Raw genomic sequence first — 18,151 nt, 5'->3', positions numbered from 1 at the left:
CTTTGATAAGTATCAATTTATATTTAATACAGTGAAGACTATGCAGTAATTTCTTTTTATATCTGATTAATCAAGTTCTGTTAAATAAACCTATTGTACCTGAAAATGTACCGGTATATATTTTTTAATTAATTATTATTTTTGTTATATTGTATTTGTCTTATTGTTTGTAATTTGCTTCTTTGTTCTTATTTTTAATAGCAAAAATATATTGATGTATATTTTTACCATGAAATAAAATTTCTTATAACGTTAAATGAGATTTTGGTCATAAATCGCCCACCCCTAACACCAATTGTAGTCTTGAGTTTTCTTCCCGAGAACAAAGCAAAATGAAGACTTCCACATCCCAAGGACCATGTTTATTGATGTGTTTCTGCATCTTCCTACAGATCTGTATAAAGGGAAAGATCCATATATTTAAATATCTGAACATGGAGGCAGGTAAAGCAGCATCAGACCTTCCAGACTACGACCGAAGACCACTGCCCTTTGGATCCTGGTGAGAACGTGCTTCATTTCACTGGGTTTTTGTGGGCATAATGTGGATCAAACTTTGATGTGCTCCCTGGCTTTCACTCGCACCCACATCCAATTTGAGCCAGTGTTTATCGGCTGTATCTCTCAGAGGACACACAGAGCAGGGCGATTTTGCAGATAAGAAGGGAGGGTAAGGAAAAGACACAGACTGAATGAAAGAGTGGAATGATTGCTATGAAGGTATGAAGAGAGGAGAGATTCCTGCAATGACTGTAGATGAAGTGATGTGGACATCAAACTTCTCAAGTGGCAGAACCATGTTCATACGATAGCTCATTTTGTTGAGAAGAGGTCTGAGGTTTTTTTTTGTAATCAGACAATTGTTTGCTCTGTTGGAATAAGGTAAATAAAAATATATAAAATAAAATGGTGGAAAAAAAATCCCTTAGAAAATAAATAAAAATCCCTTAGATTTACACTAAAGGAGGGACCCAAGCCATATCTAGACACCAGAAGAGCACAGACACTTGAGAATAGGCTTCTTTAATAGGGCCATTAAGAAACCACCCACAACTATCAATTATTTTTTGCTTGGTGTAAATGAAATAATAAAACAAAACCAAACAGACTTGGACTGCAAGAAGGACGCAAGGCTTTTATTTCAAGCCTAGAAAACGAAGTTCACAGAGATTATAGAGTTGGCTTCTTTCATTTGGGCCAGTAATAAACGTGTTTAAAAACCACTTTAGCAACTGCATAGCAACACCCTGGTAAACACCACTCACATTTTCAACAGAATTAGTCAAATATATTGAAATTTGTATTTTATCTCTTGTAGGGTGATATGTGGGTTAGAAATTAGTTGCTTATTAAAGTTACTTCAGACATTTAGTAGACGATTTCTATGCGTTTGTTCCCTAATGAAGCGATATGATGTTGTTCTCTCTGATCTGTCTCCTCTCAGTGTAGAGGATTTGTATCCTGGTCGGCCATACGGAGCTCTGGACTCTGGGTTTAACAGTGTGGACAGCGGAGACAAGAGGTGGTCAGGAAATGAGGCAAGTGCTTTTCAGGTCACTCAATCAAGAATCCAATCTATTCAACTCCATTATGTATTGCTCATTTTATTTTATTTTTTAATCAAATCTGTTTTGCCTTTTCCCGTCATCTATCCCTTCTTAAAGCCTTCAGACGAGTTGTCAGACTTGCCTTTGAGAGTGGCAGAAATCACCAAAGAGCAAAGACAGAGACGAGAAAGAGAACGCGAGGATCATCGGACGGGGTCTCACGTGACCAATGGCACAAGTGAGATGACATTTATGAAATGGACTCTAAACTCTAATGATAAGCCACGAGAAGCTGTGTATTACAATTATTTTGACCATGGTTAAGTGTATTTTAAGGACTTTGTTGTCTCTTTCTGTAGTGGACACAGAGCTTGAACAGATAGACTTCATTGACAGCTGTACAGCGGATGATGATGAGGAGGATGGGCGGAGCCGTAGAAGGACGGAGCCAGTCAGCCTCAGCTCTCAGTTTATGGCCTACATTGAAAGACGAATCACCAGAGAGGTGCATAATAGTATTTAATGGCTGATTTTGATTTTGTTGTGAGTTACCACAGGGTTTATGATAGCTTTAACTTGTTTCTAGGGTTCACCTGTTAAGACCAGCCCATCCAGAGACTTAAGAACTGATGACCCAAGACGTCAAAACTCCTTAAATAACCGGTACTGACAAAATGACACTGTCATAACAATATTTAAATAGTTGTTATTTGTATTAAATGATTACATGTATACAATTTTATATATAATACTATAAAATAAATAATAATATTAAATAAGTTGTGTACATGTAATCATATAAAACAAATAACATAAAACGTTAGGCAAAAAACAGTTATACACACTAATTGTACTGAAAAGGAAAGTAACATAAAAGGGGGAAAAAGTACATAAAATAAAATATAAAACTAAAATAAAAAGAATATTCATCTGTGTTGTCACTAACAGTTGTTGTTCTCTCTTCTCTCTCAGCGGTGGTTCAGATACAGCGGTCACGTCTTCATACGCTCATAACCAGGTAAGAGTCGCTGTATATTCATGCCTCATGATGCAGTAAATCAAAGCATAGTGGTTTTACTCTGGTTCTGTCTATCAGCGGTCTGCTGGTGGGGCGTCAGGTTCTGGTGGCGGTGTGGAGAAAGTGAGACGAGAAGCTCAGCTGGCGGCACAGCGGTACGAGGAAGAGAGACAGAAAAGAGTGCAAAGAGATGCCGCTATGAATTACGCTAAGGTACTCGCACTCACACACACACACACACACACACACACACACACACACGCACACAATTTGCTATAATTGTATTTGCCAAATAGAGAGCTGCAGTGAAGACACATTTTTGTAGGTGTTCATTTAGCATCATCCTGGTTCCCTCGACAAAATCCCAATAGGATTTTTGTCATTGGCTTTTGGATTATTGCAATAAATAAGGTCTGTGACAAACAAGTTTATGATTCTTACACATTTTATTCATCATGATAATCACAAATGAACACATTATGATTATGAATTTAAGTCTAAATACAATCGCCAGAAGGAAAAAGTTCAAGGTAGTCTATAAATGAACTACACAATTTTGGATTAGTTCACCCAAAAATTCTGTCATAATTTACTCACCCTCACGTTATTCCAAACCCGTAAGACTTTCGCTCATCTTCAAAACAAAAATGAAGATATTTTATATTTCTGTCCCTCCGCTGACAGCTTGACGTGCGAGAACCAATGAGGTTCATTCTCGTGTGTTACGCAGCACGTTTGAGCTTCCGCAAGAACCAATGAGGTTTGTTGTCACGCGTCAAGCAAGTACGGTTGAGCTTCTGTTTATGTTTGCTGATCAATGTTTATATGTGAAGAAAAGCCTAAATTTCAATCTGTTCATCATATGAAGCGATTCAATCTCTTCAGAAAATTTGGACTAAACCTCTCAATCCATATGGATTAGTTTAACAATCTCTTTATGGACTTTTTGAAGTGACAATCAAAGGTAGTTGCGTGTACTGTCAATGGAGGGACATTTTTAATTTGTGAGTGAACTAACCTTAAAACTTTCAGTCTTAATTTAAAAAAATGTTTCCCTGAAAGTTTGAGTTTAAATAGTTTGCAAAAGCACTATTATAAACACAATGAGGCTGTGAAAGCAGTTCAGCGTGATGTTTAATGTCCCAGACAACCTCTGTAGTCCCGTTTAGCCACATGTTAGCAACCGCTTTTTCAAGACGAGCTTTAAAAAAAAATCACAAGAAGGTTTTACTGATGCATTTTAAACTGTAGAGTAAAACGTGAAAATATCTTGAGCTTGTGTTGACCACTGTAACTTTTCCCTGGCTTTGAAGGTCTAGGGAGTGGGAAGGGCAACATTAAATCACTGTTTGGCAATTTCTATTATTAAAACACTGGGAGAGGGAATAAGCAAAGCAGGAACGGCAGAGCAGGTGAAACTTTATTTCTGAGTGCTATGAACAACAAAATGTGGAGAAGATTAAAGAAAATATTTAAAAGGAAAATATCTATATACACACAGGCAATACTTCAAAAATACACAGTCTGGGGAGGACAAAGGGAACTGGACAGTGCCAAAGCAAAGAATACAACAAAATCTTTCTAACCCGTTTTAACTTAACCTGTCTATTAAAAAAGAAAAGGTAGAACGAAAAATCTTCAACGTCCAATATGTCGTATCTACCATACACTAACTACCAAACCAAAAATACAGCAGGTGGCACATGTCCCTAACCTGGTGTATTTATACAGAAATATGTCACATGACATTATTTACCTATCCCTTTTCCTCCATCCAGCACAAGCACAACAATAATGCTTTCAACAACTCAAGAATGAAGGTACCAAAATAGGGTCGGCAAGATAATGGTTCACATGGTTACAGAAACACACTGACAAAACAAACACGGTGCACAGTCACAGCTCAAGTCTATATGAAGGCAAGTCTCTATTTCTGTGCTGAGGTGTCCTTTTTATAGTTACCCGGGCTTCCGGTGGCAAAACAGTCACATCACCATTTAACCTCAGCACGATCATCATCTATTCTCTCATGATTAACAACAGCGGGAACCAATCAGCACGTCACCTGCGAAAGTCAAAGTAAAAACCGAGAGCTGCAGAGACAACCACAGACCTTATTTCAGGCATTCAAAAAACCCATTGACTTCAGGGCGATGGAACTCGCTTCCACGGTTTGGCCTAGCAAAATACTATTGGCAAATTTTTATTAGCCTAAAGCAACTTTCTGTTCAAAAATACGTCATCCCTGCTGCGATCTATAGATATTAAATCTAGCTATAAAAAATTTGCCAGTAGTCAACACAATTTAATATTAGTATAATTAAAGTTGCAGCAATAATATCAAATAATGTTTTTTTATGTAATATTTTTAATGTAACTCAAAAATTAACATTGAGATACATGGAGATGCTCTGAAGGGTGAAATTTGATCTGTAGCATCCAAATCCCTGTCGAAAACTCCCAAATTATGCACCATGCCAGTATGATGGGAAGACAATTTTCTGTCTTTGTACTTTCAGCATAAATCAACTCCGAGCCCTACGAAGCTCAGTCCAACAGACAGTGAGGTGAGTCTCATCCTCATTTGCACATTCACTTCCTCCCCATCCATCAGTGTGTGTGTGTGTGTGTGTGTGTGTGTGTGAGTCTGTAGTCATATGCATTACTGTCCCACCCCAGAGTCTGTACCCCTCCCGACGGTCCACTCACACCGATGACTCCGCCCTCTTCATGGTAAGAGCCAATCAGCTCGGATCATGCGCCATCCTCCATCTCCTTTCTCACTGTGTGTTCTCTACCCTTAACAAATGTCAGTATTAGTCTTTAGAACTTAGCATAATGTATTAACACGATTTCCATTTAAAACTGCTTTTCTGATCAGTTTGAACTGCTAACATGTTTTGAAGGTGCACTCAGTAATTAGTAAGTTTAACCCATACAAAAAAAATCACATTATTTATATATAATCACATTATACCTTGTATTTGATTGTCATTTTGTTTACTTACTGAATGCACCTTTAATATTAGATGCTTTTCCTAGTGTGCATCTTTAATACGCTTGCCCTGCTTCTTTTTGCTTCCCTGTCTCTCTCTCTCTCTCTCTCTCTCTCTCTCTCTCTCTCTCTCTCTCATATGTTGGTTCTGTCTGTGTCAGAGTGAGTTTGAGCCTCTACTGATATTTGAGATAGACACAGATACCAACACTATAAAGAAGAGGCCAGACCCTCACAAGCAGGTGAAGGAGACACACAGACATGTTTATCTCCTGTCAAAATGAAGACTTAGCATAAATAGTTTTTGTTAGTGGACGAACCCTGTAAAGTTTGTATTAAACTGTTGCATGTTGCAAAACTTCTCACAGTTTCATTAGTACATTTAAAATAATATATAATAAATCATATTTATTTGTTTGTTTGGAGCCTGCAGATGATCTGCCTTCATTATTTGATTTCTGTCAAAACATGTATTAAAAGTTTATATTAATGTGTTCATATTTATTTCTTATATTTTTATAAAGCTGACTCCTTCAAGAAAACATTTAGCGTTTTTAGAATAAATTAAACATTATTTAATGCATTACTGCTGTAATATTTCCACTTCATGATATGTTTCCTGCAGTATTTTCAGTAATAAACAATGAAATCTGACGCTTCCAAAACACTTACACATTCTCAATCCTTCTATTTATTTCCTACGTTCGTCCTTTATTTCTCCTCCTTTCGTTTCATTTCTATCCTCTCCTCATTTCTTTGTGGCTGGCTAGTCTCTCTCTGCTGTGCCGCTGGATGGGTGTGTGTCTCCCGCTTTATCCGTCGCCCCCTCCTGTACGCCGCAGGTACTGAACAGCAAGAGCCTGGAGAGGATGATCGGCCTCTAGATGCAAATGAGCTGACTGTGGATGTTTCTTTAAGATTTTACTCTCAAAAATACACTACACAAAGATATTGTGGTTGCACTCAGATTTAACACCCTGTAATATCCAGGCAGAATGAATATGACAAGTTTCATTGAGGAAGTTATGCTGGAAACTTGTCACGTCCTGCTTGTTTAGGATTTCAGCTGATTCATGTACATATTTATTTGGGGTTTGGAAGTTCTCACATTAAAAACGTAATAAAAAGTGAGGTCATCTGTGGGCGAATATTACAAAAGCATTCTTCACACTTTCAAGCGCATGCCACAGATACAGTGTTCAGTATTGGATATTTCAACTCATTTGACCTTTGTCACTTCTTATTTTCTCTCCAATTGAACTCCTGTCTTCGGTAGCAAGGTGAAGATTATGCCTCACTGTCACCCACTGGTATGTATTTGTTTAAATCATGAACTCCTCACATTTTGTCTTTCCTTACTGCGGTTAAAAATAAATAAAAAAAATTTGCCCCACATCCCTTTTTGACAATGTTTTTCTTGTCTTGCAGCCCTCCAGTCACCCACTTACCCCAGCCCTGCTGCCCCGTCCCCCTCCCGCGGCCTCAACCAGCGGCCTGAGAGTTACCTGTTCCGCCTGAGTCAGCGGGAGGAGAAAAAAAAAGGTTTGTTTACCTCATGCAGCTCATTGCTGCTTTATGCGAATCATTACATCACAAATTTCCCACACAGTACCGTTCAAAAGTTTGGCGTCAGTAAGATTTGCTTTTAAAAATCTCTACTGCTCACCAAGGCTGCGTTTATTTGATCAAAAATACAGCAAAAGCGGTAATCTTGTGAAATATTATTACAATATAAAATAAGTTTTCTATGTTGATATATTTGAAAATGTTCATATTTATTCCTGTGATGCAAAGCTGTATTTTCAGCATCATTACTACAATCTTCAGTGTCGCATGATTCTTCAGAAATTCTAATATGCTGATTTGCTGCTAAAAAAACACATGTATTATGATTATTAGTCGTACTGCTTAATATTATGGAAACAATAATACATTTTTATTTCAGGATCATTTGATGAATGGAAAGTTCAAAAGAACAGCATTTATTTGAAATATAATATTTTTTTTATAACATTATAACGGTCTTTTCTGTCACTTATGATACATTTAATGCTTCCTTGCTGAATAAAAAGTATTACTTACTTTCAAAAAGAAAGTTAATAGTTCCCCCAAAAGACGTTCCTAGAACTGAAATCATTCCCAGTTCCTGCGGTGCAAACACGCCAAAAAGTGGGTTAATAGTTCTAGTAGTTCTAGGTACTATGAAAATGTTCCTCCGGCGCAAAAGCCCCTCGTGTAAGTTAAGTGCACAAGAATATTTTGTAATAAACTTCTGAACAAAATGTGTTTAATCATTTACTTGTAGTCAGTAGTTTTGTATATTAATGTTTAATCATTCAGTATCGTTGTTTATCAAAGTACCTTTGTGGTCTTAATGTTTATTTTAATTTTTTAAAAAGTGCTTTGAATCACATGTGGTGATATAATTCATCTCAGAGCTCGATGGTTCGTCTTGAACGTTTAAGTAAAGGATTTTCCTGAAATGCGTATGGAGAAAATATGAGAAATACAGTAAAAAGAAATCACTGAAGACTGGCAGTGTTGTTATTGTTAACTAAAACTTTCAAAAATCGTTGTCGGTAATTTAAGAAAGTGGAAATAAAATATAAATATTAGATGACCAACTTTAAAATAAAAATTAGAAATGTTGGTTCTAATTTTTATCAGTTAGTTAGGCCACTAACTGAAAACTAGTTTAAGTCGAAGTACTAAAATGACTTAAACTGAAAGAAATGTAAATTAAAGCTAAATTGAGAAAAAAAGGTCTTGTGTGTGTGTTAGCTGCGATTACCTCACGCACACTAGGGCTGTTGAACCGAATTCCGAAATTCGAATATAATTTGAATATTTAAAAAATCAATACTATTCGAATGCTGAAGTTACTATTCGAATATTGCTTTTTTTTATCATTATTATTTTTTTAAAATATGCAATCTTGCTTTTCTCGCCAACTTGGCTTACACACGCATGTGGAAATGAAATGCTTTTGTTTCGTCTGATAAACAATACAGTTTTTGAATCGTAACACAATTGTGCGCGTTATCCACGCTGCATCGTCATAACAATACTGTCAATAATGGAATAATGGAATGTGTTTGAATTTCAAACCATAAATGGGAAAATCACAAATAAAGAAGTGGCAATTTGCAGAATATGCGAAATCCGAATGAAATATCACTCCTCAACTAACAACCTTACTGTGCGTTCACACCGGACGCGAATAGCGCGTCAGATTCGCACCTGCCGCGTCTAGTTATACGCTTGACCACTTTATGTGTCCATTCGCGCGTCAAGAGAGTAACGCGTCTTTGCATTAACTTAACATTGATATAACTCGCGCCTGACGTGCTATTCGCGTCTGGTGTGTGAACGCACCATTAGGGCACATCTGACAACGCTACACCCTGACAAGCTATAGGCGATCTGTCCAAGGAACCGCCGCTAAAACTGTTGCCAGCTGTCTGCCAAAAGGCGATTACAGACAAACTGACACGGTTTATGTATAAAGATATGAGACCGATCAACATCACGCAGGGGTCTGGATCTAAAGATTTTATTCACGAGCTTGAGCCAATGGTAGCCTAACGTTACACGATTCCAAGCCGCGCAACAATCACTGACAGAGTTGTGAAACTCTATGACACAACATCAGACAACTGATCAGTGGAAAAATGTCCATTAAAGTTGCCAAATTAAAGTAATTCATTTTGTTCCGCTTTTTTATTGTTAATAAAAAAACGCTATCACCCGTTTCTAAATGTTTATTGTAATGTTAGCTGTCCCTCTAGTGGACAGAACGTGTAACAACAACCAAATGCTATAGTGGCATTGACGATCCATAAGCCTGTGTAATGTCGTAAATATTAATAATAGGATGAATTTGAGCATTTAATATTCGAATATTATTCGAATATTAAATAAAATAAGGAATGAAATTCAAATAGTATTATAGAAGAAGATTGACAGCCCTAACGCACACACACTAAAATGACAGAAACTGTTCTGCCTTTAATGTTAAAACGGAGTCAGACAAAGACGGAGAGACTCAAGAAGAAGTGACAACATGTAGAATGCAACAGGACGTCTGAATGGTTAGTTGATGAATTTATGTTGCTGATGTGGAGTTAACTATCTTCAATTAGGATATTCTGTCATGATAATCTATAAATCGCTCGTATAGGAACTGTTGTGAGATGCACACAGAGTGACTTTCTATTGCATGTGAAAAGATGGATGCTAAAGTTTGAGCTGACTCACAAATGTGCTCGACTACAACAACTTTTCCTCGTCTCAACATGGTTCCCGGGGGCGGGTTTATGTACATTTTAGGGTTGGTGATGTCACTAACCCGGGAGGAATGTCGTGTAGTCCCTACCAGCTGTGTGTTGTAGTCCTTTTCTTTCAAAGCAAATATCTTCCTTTGCTTTGAACTTTAACCACCCCTTTAATAAATACTATAATAGTATTTCAATTAAAAAATGTCACGGAATTAGGCAGACACTGTTGTGCTCTTTTACAAGTCAATCAAATGACACGTTAATCATCGTTCCTAATTAGAACTTGCTCGTGTAATTACGCAGTGACGTATTTCTAATGACACGTGTGACCATCTTGCAGGAGAATCTGGTGCACAGAAGGCGGAGCCAGTGGAAGCCACTCCCACACAGAGTCCAGCCCCAACGGGAGAGGAGGCGCTACTGATAGAGCAGCTGAGAAGGGTGCGTCAAGTACCCTCCCCTTCTTATCTATTATTTATTTATCTATTCTTTCATATATCTATGCATGTGTGTGTGTGTGTATATATATAATATAATATATATATATATAATTAAACTAATTTATATCTTATTATGCTGTCCTGTTAAGCATATGTAATTCAAATCAAAATGTTACAAAACATATTTTTCATCCTTCATGTAGAATATCGAGTGTCGACTCAAGGTGTCTTTACCCACTGATCTTGGGGCAGCTTTGACTGACGGGGTCGTGTTGTGCCATCTGGCCAACCACGTGCGTCCCCGATCCATACCGAGCATCCATGTACCCTCACCGGCAGTGGTGAGTGACTTTTGGGAATTATTTTGCTCATAACTTCATTTATATATTTTTGTGTATGTTTGTGCATAGGAATCAGAGCATGTGAGCGGAGCGGAGCGCGAGCGGAGCGGGGAGCGGAGCGGTTATTACTTCCTCCTGAGCGGAGAGCGCCTTTCTGAAGATTCCGCTCCGCCCGCTCCGTCCGCTCAGCGCCGCTCGCTCAACCCAGAATGCCCTATTGTGATTTGCTAGTTCGAGAATCGGTGAATTAGCTAAAGTAATAGTGGGTTGGTTATGGAGTTGAGTGCTGACTCAAGTTTAAACACATCACAGTGCTGAGCGCGTGTTTTCCGCCGCTGGATTACTGTCCCGGGCACACCGCATGAGCCTGAAACCTAATACATTTACATTTATTCATTTAGCTGACGCTTTTATCCAAAGCGACTTACAAATGAGAGCAATAAGCAATTAAACTAGGACAACAGTATGTAAGTGCTATGACCCTTCGCAGTTCAATCTAACGCATGTTTTTATTTATTTTTTATAAAGATAGAATAGTGGAGAAAGAGTTAGTGTTACTGGATCAAGTGCTGTGGAAAATATTTCTTTGAAAATAATACTTTGTCCAAGCTAATGTTTCTAAAAGTAAATTCTAAAAGTGATGTAAACGTTTTTAAATAGACCGCATTACCCGCAGTTTTGGTCTATTTAAACGTTAGAACGCGCGTTTATTTTACTAATGCCAGTAAATCATCCAGCTGTGCTTTGATAAGATGTTGTTAAGTGCATTTCACCTGTGTTTACTTTTATGAGATAGTCCAGATGTGTTTTGTGAAGTTCTACATGCATTTCATCTTGTTTGTGTGTGTGTGTGCGCGCGCGTTTTAATATGCCTGTTTTGCAACTGCAGTTATGTTCACGGAAATAAAATAACGCAAATCAAATATACCTTTTCATTTATTGCATTTAATAGGCAAGTTTGCCAAACGACTAGACATGTTTTTGTAATTAAGTTAATTTAATGCATTTTAATGAATAAAAAGAACAGACTTTTATTCAGAATCACCCCGAAATAACTTCTATTTACAATCCTAGCTACTGTAATTTATACATTTATTCAAGATATTCATGACAAAGTACAAACAGAAAGCAAGTAGAGACATTTTATGTCTGAGCGGGATTTGTTTTACCGGTGAGCGTGAGCGATTCATCAGTGGAGCGTGAGCGATTTATCAGTGGAGCGTTCGCTTGGGACGCGAGCGACTGAGCGGAGCGCACGCGCATAGAGCGGAATATTGAGCTGAGCGTCACACTGCTCCGCTTCGCTCACATGCTCTGATAGGAATACATAGTTTCATCTTTATTTTTTATTTCCAGCCCAAACTGACAATGGCCAAGTGTCGACGAAATGTGGAGAACTTCCTAGAGGCGTGCCGCAGAATTGGAGTTCCTCAGGTAGACTTGGTCTCCTACACTTCTAGCTATTTCCTTTTTCATGGAAAAAGAGTTTTTAATCTTTAAAAATCAAATTAAGAAATAGCTTCTCAAACACATGACGTTTTGTGTTTTCTTCAAAACTAACTGGGCTTTTAACATCTTTTGCTGTTTCCTCTAATGCTCTAAAAGTTTAAGAGCTAATACCACTAACTCTTTCTCTCTCTCTCCCCCCAATTCCCTTCCAATTTAAACCCATCTCACATCATTGTGTTTTATTTGAACACTCATGTTCCTCTTCCTCCCTGCGGGCAGGATAGTTTGTGTTCAGCGGGCGACGTGCTGGAAGGGGAGGTTGTTTGTGTGTTCAGGCTGGTTGAGGCCTTGCTCTCCCTGGCACCGCCTCCCCTTCGCTCCGCCCCTTCTACCCAGCTGGCTGGATTCGCCCTTTTCTACCTGTCAATCATGTCGCTGCTATGTGTTCTCTACTGCCACCTGGTGCCAAGCTGTTAAATCACACTTCCATATTGATCACTGCACTAAAACTTGTTTGTTTTCGTGCGCAAATGAGCAGATTTACACGATAGCCAGTGTTCATATGCACATGTTTGTAGTGTTCTAGTGCACATCATTGATACTTTGCTAAGCTCTCTCTGACCCCTTTGTGTAATTTTGCTCGCTCAGGCAAGCTTTAAAATAACATTCATGCGAATTGCAGTAAAGCGTGCTCATAAGGTGGTACAAATGATTTGAATGGTAGCGTATTACATGGACTGGAAATAATTGTGATTTACGCTTAATATTTGTAAATTAAATTACCGTTCAAAATATGTTTTTGAAAGAAGTCTCTTATGCTCACCAAGGCTGCATTTATTTGATCGAATATACAGTAATATTGTTACAATATTAATAGTATTAAAATTTTAAATAGCTATTTTCAATGTGAATACATTTTAGAATGTAATTTATTCCTGTGATGCAAAGCTGAATTTTCAGCATCATTCCTCACACGATTCTTCAGAAATCATTCTAATAGGTTGATTTGCTGCTCAAGAAACATTTCTTATAATTATCAATGTTGATTTATGGAATCGGAGTCAGATTGTGGTGTCTTAATTTTTGTGAAGGCTCAAAAAACAGCATTTTCTTTTAATATAAATATTTTTTAAACATTATAAACAGTGTTGGGGAAATTACTTTTAAAAGTAATGTTACAATTTTGCGTTACTTCTTAAATAAAATAACTAATTACGTTGCTTAATTCCATTTTATTGAAAGTAATGTTACGTTACTTTTGCTGGGCTTTTTTCTCACCTGGTTGGTCACCTTGCTTGTACAAAAGTTCTATTTTTGGCAAATATAATGGTCTTTTTTTACACTGAGCGAATAAGCCTCAGACTGAAGGAAATGCACATTCACATCTGTACAGTAGAGGGCACAGCTCAAACAAACCTTTCAGCTTTGCTGCCATTCTGGATTGTAGGAGAAGAAAGTTCAACACTTTACTTCAGCATAAAAAAAGAAACACAAATTTGATGTTTAACTAATAACTACAGTATTTTTATGGTTGAATTGGATCATTAAAGGTCAGCAGCAAAAACATTGGTTAAAGTTAGATTAAATACATAAAGTATATTTAGTATAGTTATTTAACACATTTAATTACGGCAGGTTTGTGTCATATTCTGAGATGCATTTCACTGTTTTTATTTATTTTGAGGAATACTGAATCTTTGCACGCCTTTGCACTTACTCTCGATTTTTCTCAATAATCGGACAGGAGAGATAAATTATTATATTCAGAATAAATTAGAAAACAAAGGAACTTGCGTTACTTATATTTTGTTATAAATTTAAAAGTATTATTTTACTAGTTACTTGAAAAAAGAAATCTGATTACGTAACTCGTTTCTTGTAATGTGTTAACCCCCCAACAGTGATTATAAATGTCTTTACGGTCTCATTTCATGGTTGATAAATGGCAGTATTTGCTAAGGTGTGGTCAGTGACGTTCTAAGGCGGAGCTTAGCAAAGAGTCAATTGAGAGTGTTTATATGTCTGTGTGTGTGTGTGTGTGTGTGTGTGTGTGTGTGTAGAAAGCACATTTCCATAGCAAAATTCAAAGCTTCATCAAAAAGCACAAAAATGGGTGGATCCCCCCATTCAGCCTTAAACAAGACGACAGAACAAGCTGACCGCTCTGTGAACGAGCCCTTTGTATGTTAGTCCTGCTGCACATTTTCCCAAAGTCTGCTAAAGTGGATGAGTATTTTGTGTGGCTTTGTGTTTCTGTGAGGGTTTCCGTGAATGAATAAGACCGTGTGGAGGATGCCAAACCTTAAACTCCCCGTTTTATCCCTTTGTGCCTTACTGTGTGTATGTCAATGTCTTCCATCTCACAGTTAACACAATAGTTCTCCAAAAAATAACATTTACTCACATTTATGTCGTTCCAAACCTGTATGAGTTGCTTTCTACCATGAAGAACAGACGGAGAAATTTAGCATAGTGTCTGAGCTGCTCTTTTCCATACAAAAGTGAATGGGGACGGGAGCCTTTAAGAAGCAAAAATGACAAGGCAAGGGCACCATAGAACATCCTTCCTTAATTGCATGTTAAAAAGATAGTTCACTTAAAATTAAGTCATTATTTACTCACCCTGGTGTTCTAATTCGTCCTTTTTCAGACACAAAAGGGGATGTAAAAAATGTCCTTATAAAGACCACCCATCAAGCTTTATAAAAAAGGCACAAAATTATCACAGAATGTTCCCATGTCATATGTTCCAAAAAGTTTTTAAAACAAAAAAAAGTAAGAAATTAATAAAAATGCGACGCAAAAAACAATGCGTACTTCTCCTGGGCGAGTGCGTGTAAACTATGGTGCTAATAGTCACATGAACATGCAGTTGTACAAAGAAGGCCAAGGTCAGGATTTTCGATAGATAGTCGAAACATAACCCTATTGTATAGCCCGGGCACTTGGAATATACCACATGGTGAATAGGATCATTCTGTGATACTTTTGCGTCTTTTTTCAAAGCTTAATACAGGACATTTTTCTTTTAAATTCTCCTTTTGTGGTCTGAAAAAGAAAGAAGGGCATACGATATTAGAACAACACCAGGGTGAGTAAATGACTTAAAGGGATAGTTCACTTAAAAATCTAAAAATGTCATATGAACTTTGATATGAGATGTTCTTTTTTGAAGCCTGGCAGTCCCTGAGCTCATTTATTTTCATTTCAATAATATATAAATAAATTTGGAGTCATTTGTGTGTACAATGGACTTTTCCAAACTCTCCTCTGGATTCACAAACGCTTTGTAGACTTCAGATTTGATAGTTAATCATGTGTATGTTAATAAATTCCAATCATTTGTAGCTAGGCTGCTCATTCACATTTAGCATAATCCCACCCAAAAATTACAAATAAGTGAATCTGGAACGCTGTGGGAACTTCTGGACTAATATATTACATAAATGCAAAAATAATGATTTGGCCATATGCATGTAAAATTAAACGTTCTTGCAGAAAAATGCTACAGGTGCACAAAATCATTGCAATATAATAAAGGGGAAATGGACTGCCGCAGGTTTCAATTTTTGTTTATCAATCAAATGTATTTTTACATGTGACTAATTGGTTAAAAAAAATGTTTTGTAACAATATTACAATTGTATTATTGTTTTAATATGAACAAACGGCAAATAGTGTTATCAAATTGCAGTGTATTCAGTTTGTAAAAATACATTTATAAAAAAGTAAAATCTTTTCATATGAATACAAACACTTTTTAATGAATCTGAAAGTTACGTCAGAAAGGCTTTATGAATTATTTGCAAAAAAAATTATTGTTTCAATGAATGGCCTCACATTATGTGGGGAAAAAGCAGCCACAACTTTCTGTTTAACATCTCCTTTTGTAAAGAAAGTAAATCATACATTTGAAACGACTTAGTGGCTGTAAATAATGTCAGAATAGTAATTTTTGGCTGAACTAACCCTTTAAATGGAAAACATCTCGCTATCCGCTCTTAACGCTACAGTTATCAAGCATCTTGTCAGTCTTGCACCAGAACACAGTTCATTCGCTGAAATAACAGTCCTTGTCAACCAGTATACCTGTTGTTAATTAATATACAGTGTAATATAATCCTAACACGCATAGGAAATACATCACCGGTCACATAGAGTGTGTAAGCGTTCGTGTCTGTCAGATTTGTGTGCCATATTGCCTGATTTTCCTACAGTCTGACTTGTCCTCCTCTGCTTTTCTACAATAAAATCTAAACTCAAGTATCCACTGTAGATGTGTGTTTTATCAGTAGTGTAGTTGTGTGTTTGTGCCAGTCGCAGCTTTATGTTGGGTAGTGTGGTCTGCAGTGGTAAATGCTTGGCTGGCATGTTCTGGATTGTCTAACCGGTGAAAATAAGTCCGATTGCTTCTACACTACTGGATTTAAAGACTTCTTTGCTCACCAAGGCTGCATTTATTTGATCTAAAAGAGTAAAAATAGTGAAATATCATTACAGTTTAAAATGGCTGTTGTCTATTTGAATAGATTTTCAAATGTGATTTATTCCTGTGATGCAAAGCTGAATTTGCAGCATCATTACTGATAAAAAACAACAACATAAAAATAAATAATATTATATGCACTAATTTGGTCAAGTGACAGTAAAGAGATTTATAATGTTACAAAAGATTTCTAATTCAAAGGAACAGAATTTATTTGAGACCTGTTTGAATCCTGAAAAAAAGTATGTTTTCCACAACAATATTAAGCCGCTAAACATCATTCAACATTGAGTACCAACAATAATGAATAATAATTGAGCATCAAATCAGCATATTAGAATGATTTATGGAGCATGTGACACTGAAGACTTGAGTAATGAGGAAAATTCAGCTTTGCATCTAAATATATTCACATAGAAAACAGTTATTTTAAATTGTAATAATATTTCACAATATTACTGTTTTACTGTATTTTTGATCAAATAAATGCAGTCTTGGTGAGCATAAGAGACTTCTTCCAAAAATGTTTCCAAACTCTTGGCTTGTAGTGTAGATGGACCTGTAGATATTTGACATATGGTTCATGTTTTTAGCACGTCCAGTGTCATGATTTGATCTTTAGGTTTAGGAGTTGGTTCAGTTCACTAACCCAGAGCATGTGCAATAACAACCACTACCCTAAAACTAATACTCTCGCCGGTTAGTTCCTGGTTCGTGACGGACAGGTTTCTGTCTAGCCGGTTTTGAATGATTTTTCCGTTTCTCTTCATCTCCTTCATCTTTCTTTACAGTTTCCAAAGGTCATTTTGATTTAACTCCTTCCTTAGTTGTACATTTTCTGCTTTATTTGAGTTTATCCATTGTAATCATTTATTTTAAGTTATATTGATTTTGTTTCTCCATTGACACACCATTTTTGTCCCTTTTTTGTTCGCCCCTGCTGTGTGTGTGTGTGTGTGTTTACGGCCGCAGAGCCAGCTGTGTCTTCCCCTGCACATCCTGGAAGAGAGAGGTTTGTCTCAGGTGGCCGGGACGGTCCGTGCCCTCCTCGATCTGGCTCCTCCGAAGCACACGCCCTCCCCCAGCGCGACCCCGACCAATCCCAGCACTGTGTCTCCTCTCGCTCTGTAGGACCGAGCTGTGAACGGGCCAATCGCAAGGAATCTCCTCCCAACAGCCCCAGAGATCTTTAAGACTCCTTTCTGCTCTAGAGAGACCCTTGAATGGTTCTGTAACGGTAACACACACTCACACACACTACCTTCAAACCCCAAACCAGCCTTCAGACAACAGAGGGGGAGACTGACGGGACAGAGAAGCATGTCCAGAGACTTCTTTGAAGCAATATTTCTTTCGTTTTAACAGTTAGTTTTACACTTTAATATCTTTAACTATTATGGGTGGTGTTTTTTTTTTTTTTTTTTTTTTTTGTATAACTATTATTATTGTTATTATTATTGACTCTCAAGTGATGTGGGAATGAGAGTTGGCCAAAACTACCCAAGCTCACGTTACAGTGGCTGATGGTTAAATCTCACTAAACCTGTCTGGGTCACATTTCACCCTGAAATTATATAAACAAGATATTATACTTAAGA

The 18,151-nt window shown here is 37.2% G+C and overlaps 1 protein-coding gene across 5 annotated transcripts in view; it reads left to right on the top strand.

Moving 5' to 3' along the window:
- The window catches only part of lrch3 (leucine-rich repeats and calponin homology (CH) domain containing 3), a 31,088-nt gene extending 13,205 nt beyond the window's left edge, over window positions 1–17,883 (top strand). Inside the window, exons 6-22 of one of the 5 annotated variants that reach the window (XM_079620581.1) lie at window positions 393–502; window positions 1,445–1,538; window positions 1,665–1,785; window positions 1,907–2,052; window positions 2,134–2,210; window positions 2,520–2,565; window positions 2,644–2,778; window positions 5,085–5,132; window positions 5,245–5,298; window positions 5,722–5,802; window positions 6,331–6,402; window positions 6,837–6,870; window positions 6,989–7,102; window positions 10,178–10,278; window positions 10,481–10,618; window positions 11,975–12,052; window positions 17,526–17,827. In XM_079620581.1, the coding sequence (XP_079476707.1) occupies window positions 393–502; window positions 1,445–1,538; window positions 1,665–1,785; window positions 1,907–2,052; window positions 2,134–2,210; window positions 2,520–2,565; window positions 2,644–2,778; window positions 5,085–5,132; window positions 5,245–5,298; window positions 5,722–5,802; window positions 6,331–6,402; window positions 6,837–6,870; window positions 6,989–7,102; window positions 10,178–10,278; window positions 10,481–10,618; window positions 11,975–12,052; window positions 17,526–17,684 (1,608 nt within the window). In that variant the 3' untranslated portion in view covers window positions 17,685–17,827. Of the gene's footprint in view, window positions 1–392; window positions 503–1,444; window positions 1,539–1,664; window positions 1,786–1,906; window positions 2,053–2,133; window positions 2,211–2,519; window positions 2,566–2,643; window positions 2,779–5,084; window positions 5,133–5,244; window positions 5,299–5,721; window positions 5,803–6,330; window positions 6,403–6,836; window positions 6,871–6,988; window positions 7,103–10,175; window positions 10,279–10,480; window positions 10,619–11,974; window positions 12,053–17,525 lie in introns of those variants that run through there. The other 4 variants (XR_013798522.1, XM_079620582.1, XM_079620583.1 and 1 more) reach the window with 4 other exon arrangements.
- Window positions 17,884–18,151: the final 268 nt, after the last annotated feature.

The sequence above is a fragment of the Phoxinus phoxinus genome, assembly GCF_949152265.1.
Source record: "Phoxinus phoxinus genome assembly, chromosome: 8".
Lineage (NCBI taxonomy): Eukaryota > Metazoa > Chordata > Actinopteri > Cypriniformes > Leuciscidae > Phoxinus > Phoxinus phoxinus.
This window is presented reverse-complemented; position numbering and strand designations above follow the sequence as displayed.